This window comes from Micropterus dolomieu, linkage group LG06 (assembly GCF_021292245.1).
Source record: "Micropterus dolomieu isolate WLL.071019.BEF.003 ecotype Adirondacks linkage group LG06, ASM2129224v1, whole genome shotgun sequence".
NCBI lineage: Eukaryota > Metazoa > Chordata > Actinopteri > Centrarchiformes > Centrarchidae > Micropterus > Micropterus dolomieu.
Window position 1 is genome coordinate 12,387,935 of NC_060155.1, and position 8,507 is coordinate 12,396,441.

The 8,507-nt window shown below is 40.6% G+C and overlaps 1 protein-coding gene across 1 annotated transcript in view; it reads right to left on the reverse strand.

Moving 5' to 3' along the window:
• Positions 1-2,458: 2,458 nt before the first annotated feature.
• Positions 2,459-8,507, reverse strand: part of wnt9a (wingless-type MMTV integration site family, member 9A) — a 19,024-nt gene continuing 12,975 nt past the window's right edge. Inside the window, 3 exon segments of the mRNA XM_046050888.1 lie at positions 2,459-3,545; positions 7,072-7,334; positions 7,629-7,888. Coding sequence (XP_045906844.1) covers positions 3,060-3,545; positions 7,072-7,334; positions 7,629-7,888 — 1,009 coding nt within the window. The 3' untranslated portion in view covers positions 2,459-3,059.

The window sequence follows — 8,507 nt, forward strand, 5'->3', positions numbered from 1 at the left end:
AAAAATACAGGATATAAAATCAATTTAGACTTTGACGTTATTTACACTAAACACATGCTCTTAATATATTTTAAAAATAATTTATCTTTAATTTTTTTCTACAAAACAGAATTCTGTACATGATCCACTGACGACTAAACAGTGCAGAGCTTTTTATTTGAGAATGTGGACCACTGTGACGTCTAAAACCCGACCAAATGCTGCATCATGCGCCTCTTCCTCCGGAGAAAATTTTAGGCCTATGTACAATCTATAAACAAACAAAAATGCACTCTGTATGCATTCGGTATTCCTGTCATGCCTGTTGTGTATCCTTTCAATAGTGGAGAACCTCAGTGTATTTGGGCCGAGGTGTGTTTGTGTGTGGAGAACGCACACACCGAAAGCTGTGGTTGTGCTTCGAGTCTCAGCATAGCTATTATGGTTTCCATGTAGCGTGCAAAGTTCTATCTATATGTTTTGACCAGTCTTTATTTGGTATGCCTTCTCATATCAAAATGCTTGGAATTCATCTCCTTAGGACAAATAAACCATGCAAGGCTCTCTTCCTAAAGCATGAGATTGCTAATGAGAACGGTGGTTTAATTTTGAATTTTGTGGTAATCATCGTTAAAGACTAAACTATCTGTAAATGTAAAAGCCATTTTTAATGGATGTTTGGCATGGTGTTGTATTGCTGATTACAATCGATCCCTCATCCTAACATTTGTTATTGCGACCAATTTCTGTTTCAGTTGCTTGTGAGAGTTGAACATGTGCCTCACTTTTGTCTATATACCACAGAAGAAGAAACCTTTGCTATTTACAGTTTTTTTTTTAATTCGGCACTGCACTGTATCCATAAATACAGATCTTAAAATACTTTAAAGGGCTTCTGGGCTTCAGTGCGTGAATGGCGCTATAATACAAAGCTGGGTCCCTCACTCAGTAGTTAATTCACACCCATCTAAAACAAGGCATATATCTTATAGTATATAGCAATGTTCTCAGAAGCTAAATGCTGAGAATACAATGAAATATTATTGTCTGCATTATTTGTTTGTAAAGAGGGATTTCTTATAATATTAAACTTTGACAGCTAGCCTGCCTCCATCCAAAAGGTAACAGAATCCACATAGCAGCACCTCCAAAGTTCACTGATCTATATGTTATATCTTGTTTCTTTAATCCGTACAAAAGCTGAAGTGTAAAGCAAGGCAAGACAACATGAGATATAATATGCAAATTGGTGAGCTTTAGACGTGATGATCGGCTGATTTTGCTGCCCTCAGATAGAGCCAGGCTAGCTGTTTTCCCCGTTTCCAGTCTTTGTGCTAAACTAAGCTAACTGGCTGCTAGCTGTAGCCTTTTATTTCCTGGACAGACATGAGAATGGTATATTCCTTTAAACTGTCACTGTAGTTGCATGGCAGGGTTCAGTATGTTGCATTGTGTTAATTGTCTCAAGCAACAATTTGAAAAAGCTAATTAACTTGTGTATTATAACAACTTCACTGACTTCTGAATGAAGACAGCAGGTATGTAAAACCCCAATGTTTGCATTTAGACGTCAATTTGCACAGAATTACACAAATTTTAGTCATATAAAATATATTTATATTAGCTACGAGACTTACGCATTCATCTTCGCTCGAGCAACTCTGCAGACACGTCAAGTTAGATTACCTTCTTAGTTGCCCAATACCGTTTGGACTGACTGACGCAGCGCCCACTGTATGTGCTGCATGTCTACATGTGTTGAATATGGCTCAATCAAATCGTGGCAGCTAAAGAGGAAAGAAGGATGTGAAATGGCAGGGGGCTACATTCCTCCAGTTCTCCACAGTTTTCTTTACAACTTCAAAGTATTCAAAGTTAAACAAAAACAAAAAAGCCCTCTAATAAGTAGATTTGAGCTCTGCAGAGCTCCACAATTTCAGATCTGAGTCACACGTGGACCATTTGCTGGTCAAGTGATCACCTGTTGCAATGATGTTGGTTATAATAAAAAGATCACTGTACCTCCAACTTGGACAACTTCACTCCTATTTTATCCAAATAGTTATAGTGGTTTAAGTTATTCCCTGAACACTGGTTCGCTCAAGGCCGAGAATAGCCTAAACTGACTGGTTTAGTTATTTTCTGTTAATGCATTTACTAACAGCTTCATATTATATTATTTAAAAAAGAAAAGAAAAAATTAGATCTTTTTTTCCTCCCTGTGAAGGAGTAGTCCCAAAGGATCTATAAATTATCCACAGCAAGACGACGGACACAAGTGTGCTGCTTTCCAAAGGGCCTTGTCGACATGAATCAAGAAGAAAAAGAAGTGAAAGCACACAAACAGCAAAACATTTGTGTGGTTAGTGGTTTGTTTTAACATAGTTAGATAAGTGGCTTGTATAATATCATTACAATATAACTGAATTTATTTACATACATATACAAACACACATGTGTGTGAGTGTAAATATGTGCGTGTAGAGTAAATCTTACACCCTGTCTTTTTTTTTTTTTTCTTTTTAGCAGTCTCTGAATATGGTTTTCATTGCCATAAAAGTCGTCATTCGAACTCCCTGCCCCCTCACTATCTATCACATTTCACATATAAACACACACGTAAAGATTGACAAACGCACACACATACACACCATTCTTCTTTGGGCAAGGCCCCAGAAACCAGTCTGTTACTGTCCTTGTGTCGCATCCTCATTAACTGGATGCTAATCTCTGTTTTTTTGTGAAAAGATGCAATGGGATTTTTTTATAGGAAAATAAAAGCTTCTCTGTTCAAGGCAAAACCATGATAAAAAAGCTTGAGATGTTGACCCAGTTGTCTGAGAAGGTCTTTTTTTCATCTTTCATCCCCCAGACACAGGAGGGCCACAGGAGCTCTGAAAACCAAACCACAGAAATCCCTCAAAGTGCTTATTGCTTCTCCATCGGCATGCTCCTCTTTTGTTTGCAGAACACTGTTCCGACAGTGGAGGCAAAACCTTGTTTGAGAACACAACCACTCCTCTTCAACACAACCATCTTTCACTTGCTCCACTGATCATAGGGGCTTACAGGTGGCTGGTTTACCCTTTGCAGGTATACACCTCTTCTCTCTGTGTGCACTGCTTGCATTCGACGTAGCAGCACCAGCGCACCTGGCACTGGCAGGGCCGGGTCACCTCCCTACTTTGAGTGTTATGGCCTCGCCCACAGCAGATAGCGTCACAGTTCTTGTCCTTGTAGCACTTGCGGGCTGCCGTGCCTGACGAGTACTTGCTGGGTCTACAGAAACTGGGCGAGTCCTCGATGTGGAGCAAGTCCATAGTGCGAGGTATCTGATCGTTCAGGCCGGGCAGGGGCTGCTGCTGCTGACTCCGACCTGTGGAGATCTCTCCCTCCCCCGTGGCCTCATTGGTGGAGCTGCCAACCTTGATAGAGGTCTCGTAGCGTTGCTTCAGCTGCTTGCCGATCTCATGGAAGGGCTGGAGCTGCCTCCAGCAGGTCTGGACGGTGCAGGAGCCAGAGACGCCATGGCATTTGCATGTGGTCTCCACTCCGGCCTTGATTACCTGGTTCCAAGATAATGAAATACTGTTAAATGCCACGAAACATTAAAGGAATATAATGAAAGCTTTGTAATTTAATGCATCTTTGTTTAGTAAGTAGTATTTCAAAGAGCCAAATTACCCAAATATGCTCACAATTAGACTGGAGTAAAGTGGTTTGAGAGGAATGTAAAGTCACAATTGAAAATTATTACATCCACTGCTCTTTAATATCGTAATAAAAACAGAGGTTTCATTTATTGTATGTGAACTCTGAGCAACATGATTCTGAAGGAGAACAATGTAACACTTTGTCTAAGCCTTCATATAAAAGAAAAAGACTATTAGTTGGTGGGAGGATGGATTTGTTATGATAACCATGGATGACATTTTGATTAAACTCAATAACTGTTATTATGATAAGTGAGGGTAGTTAAGAGAAGTACTCTCAAATAGACAATCCATTCAGACAGCCACGGGAAAGAGGAGACTTTAATATGTAGACGCTGGGCACTATTCTTGTCATTTCTGTTATAACTGTGTTTTCTAAGATCAACACAATCATTATTGTGGTAATTATGTCATGACACAGATAATATGCCATGCAAACAGTTGGAAAGAGAAAGAATAGTAAAGACAGTCTTGTTATGTAGTCCTTATATAAAATCATCTGCAAAAGTGGCCACAACACATTATTTTAACGTTACTTGACCTCTTCGCAGCCAGCCAAAGTTCATTTCAGCATTAACCACAATGTCAAAAGCAGTGTGTGTGTGTGTGTGTGTGTGTGTGTGTGTGTGTGTGTGTGTGTGTGTGTGTGTGTGTGTGTGTGTGTGTGCGAAAATCAATGACAAAAACACATTGTCTTAGACAGGGTTTGGATAGCATCTACAGTTCTTTTCTCAGACTGTGAAAGAGATCGGGGAACAGGAAGTGCATATTCATCACACCAGCAGGTCAAGAAAATTTGATAGGTCAGCTTTTAAAATGTCGGGGGGGGAGGGGATGCAGAGGCTAGCACATTCCAATTTGTCCGTGTGGGAATTCATCCTGAACGAATGCGGTGTACCTCACTACATGTGCAAATCACAAAAAAGAGCAAAAACAATGTTGTAAATCTTTTATCACAAATAAAATCTCCTAAGAGATTAGATTTTGGAGAGCCAAGCTGAAAAGGAAGAGCCTTCATTGGTCTTTTGGGAGGGTTTTTTGTCTGCTAACAATTGGGAAGTGTGCCTCTGCTATAATTCATTTTGAAACCAAAATGAAAATGGCTACAATATGAAAAAAAAGCAGAGTAAAAGCAACAGATTCCAGACCTTCAGTTTGCTTTGGCTTGATAGATTAAGACTATTCCCTCTTTTTATTTTACTATTAAAAACACTTCCCAGATGAAAAAAGAACATTTTTGTTCACCACAAACAATTTCTGAATTTTGCCAGAGCACAAATGAGAGTTGGTGCCTATCTAATCTGGGAGAGAAAACCAAATATTGACTTTTGAGCACTATCAGCTTTCACCAAATTTACAGTGGCAATTACTTTATCTTAGAGATGCTTGAAACTCTACACTTTTATTTCAGTAATTTCACTCTCCCATGTATAACTCATTACTCATATCGTCATTCTCTTGTGGTCATATTTAATTCCTCTTTGGTCATTTTAACCATATATTTGTACAGTGTGTTTTGTCTTGAACGGCATTCATTTACCAGCACTGTGATGTTTAAACTCCAGCATTACAAAAACAATACCAAAGATATGGTGGTAGAGTATATCCGGGATAAGGCGCACAATGAATTGGCACTTCATGTTGCTGTTTACCTACATAATTGCAGCTGAGACTGTATTATATTATCACAGTTTTCCCACCGTTTAACTGATTCATGATAGCAATTAGCCACTATTTATCTTTAAATACTGTCTGTGACTCAAAATGAACTCTGACCCAACTCAAGCCGTTTTCCTGATGAGTGTGTCTTGGTTGGCCTCATATGTGCGTTATATCTCAAAATGTTATTTGCTTTCAACAAATTATTACTTTAATAAAAAACAAATGAAACTGACAGTTGGGTAAAGACACAGCTATGAAATTAGTGTGAAATTAACTTTTTCCTGTCGTTTGAATATAACTCCCTAAATGTTTCTAACATCCCTGAGTCAAAGTTACAAATTATTAGCTAATAAAATACTTTCAAACTGTCAAAGTCACCGATAAGCTATGATAATCAATGGAGGAGTGAATGGAAAATGAAAGGTGACCTTAAGGCGCACTCCAGCAATTAAGTATTGCACTTCCATGAAGTGTTGTGACTCACAAGAGACAGATTAAAGCCAAAATGGTCAAAATTGATGCAGCAGAGGCCGAATTATTCAGACTTTTTGTCCCTAGTACGGGTCAAGCTCCAAGAACACTGAATCATACACTTTCCATAATGCAACTGCATCTTGTACTTTCTGCCTGGTAAACCTTCCACACTGTTCAAACTCCAAAACCCAGTTTGTAACGAAGGCTTTCTGTTAAAATGTTCTAATCTCCAAACTGAGATCAGCTTATAAAGTACAGCAACAATGTTAGCAAAGATTCTGTATGCTTATTTACACATTCAGCAGACTTGGAACAACATTAGCATTCATTTGGAGTCGTGTTTCTCATCATTAGCTCTGTTTTGGTCTCCAACAACTACTGGAGGTAAATATATGGCTCTTTAGATGGTAAATGCCTCACTATGTTCACCAGCTAGTGGCTAACTTTGTCTCTCTGCCATTTGGCGCTGAGCTGGTAACAAGGGGTTTTAGTGTTTCATTGAACAGCTGCCTGTTGTGGCTGGAAATGAAACTGATGATAGCAGAGACAATGAACAAAAACAGCCAAGTTCTGGCTGGGCAAAACAAAACAATGAGTTAAAAGTGTCACAGTTGGTGCTGTGACACTTGGGGGTTGTGTTCCTTTTTCCCCCCCTGTGGTGTTCTGTGGGGGTGTGTGGGTATGTCTTACACTTGGCAGGGAGCTGATCACCTGGTGGAGTTACACACCTGCTGGCAATCCTTATCAGTGCCTCGATGTGGGGCTTCTTCAGACTCATTGCCAGATTATTCCAAACCTTTTCATGGTTGAGTACTTCAGGCCAGCTTTGTCTCTTGAGTATTTAGTTTGCTTCGAGTGAGTTCTCTGTCTGGACCAGGACTAATGTTTTTTTGTTTCTCCTTTTCTCAAGATACCTGCACCCGGTGTGTTTTTGTGTTGCCCGGAGGATCTTTTGAAACGCTGGCTGCCACTTCCCATGACTGCCTGCCCCTACTCACACCTCGCCCTTTTCCACACAGTTCTACTAGTCACTCAGTTCTTTGTGAATAAATCTCTTGACTTTAACCCGCCTCGAGTGTTCTGGGTCCACACCCTAGTCCACAGTCCTATACATAACAAAAAGATTCTAAAATGCTCGGTAGAGCTGAGGGGGAACTGCAGTGTTTTAACTGATAATTTTAAATCTATGTGGTTTTGTAATTACAAAACCATAGTCATCTTCTGACTGATACTCAACACTTACCTTCATGCCCACATTTGTGTTGTGCATGTCCACGCGTGCGCGCAGGTCTTTGTTGGAGCGTTTGCCCAGGAAGTCCTTGACAAACTTGTTGGCGTATTTGAGGTTGTCACCGCAACCTCCCCACTGCCACGCCTTGCGGTTCTCCAGGTCCGGGGCTTCGTCACACGTGCAGCGCTCCATGCGTCCTGCGCTGCAAGCTTTGGCCATGGCATGGGTCAGGCCCGCCGAGGAGATGGCATACAAGAAGGCTGTCTCTTTAAATCCTGGAAGAGCAAATTGGAGAGTGACAAATGAGAGGCAGAGAAGTATTCAAAAAAAATTGTCCTGAACGAATGCGGTGTACCTCACTACATGTGCAAATCACAAAAAAGAGCAAAAACAATGTTGTAAATCTTTTATCACAAATAAAATCTCCTAAGAGATTAGATTTTGGAGAACCAAGCTGAAAAGGAAGAGCCTTCATTGGTCTTTTGGGAGGGTTTTTTGTCTGCTAACAATTGGGAAGTGTGCCTCTGCTATAATTCGTATTCAAAAAAAAAAAAAAGGAAAACCCATACCTCTCTTTAGTATGTTGGCTCGGTGGCGCCCCTCTAAGGTGCAGTTCCACCTCTCAAAGCGGAATTGATACTGGCATTCTAGGGCGCTCATGGTGATGGCCTCTCTAAGGGTCTCCGCCACGCCCGGGTCTCGTCTACACATCCTGCGCTGCTTCTTTTCCAGTTTGAGCCGGTCGCACAGCTTGTAGTGGGCCCTGCCCACGTTCTCCTCTGGTAGAGAGTTCAGTGGCAGGATAGACAACGGTTCATTACCTGTCAACCTAGAGGGCAAGATCACAGACACACTCGGGTCAGTTAAAACTGCGCACAGAGAGGGAGTGGATACATCTTGATAAAGGTTCCAATAAAGTGCAAGATGCTGACTTTCCTGGATAAACAATGAGACCTACCAAGATATACTACATAAACAGCACTGGAAGCACAGCTGGGGTATATAATGCTCAAAAGTTTGGTTAATGTTCAAATGAATTCAGCTGTTCAGTGGTTAATGTTCTGGGGAATTCAACATTTGCTGGAGATTGAGATCAACCTCCAGCACAGGCGTGCCTGTGTATAGAGCAAATTCTCTGCAGAGGTGGAAAAGTTCTTTCTTTTCATAAGAAGTTCCTGACACTGTTCTGTCCCTGTTTTAGACCTCACACACTAATCAAGTCACAGCACCAGCAGCTTATAAACCTACAGGTTTAAGAATTTCAAATTGAGATTATAATTTCTATAAGTAATAAAGCATTCAGCTGGTATGGGGACATATTTTAAACATGGCATGCAGTGAACGTGACAGTCATACCATATGCATGTGAAACAGTAGCCAGTGGATACTTGGTTTAATTTATTTTTTTATTTTTTTATTTTTTTTGGGGGGGGGGGGGGGAGGGTTGT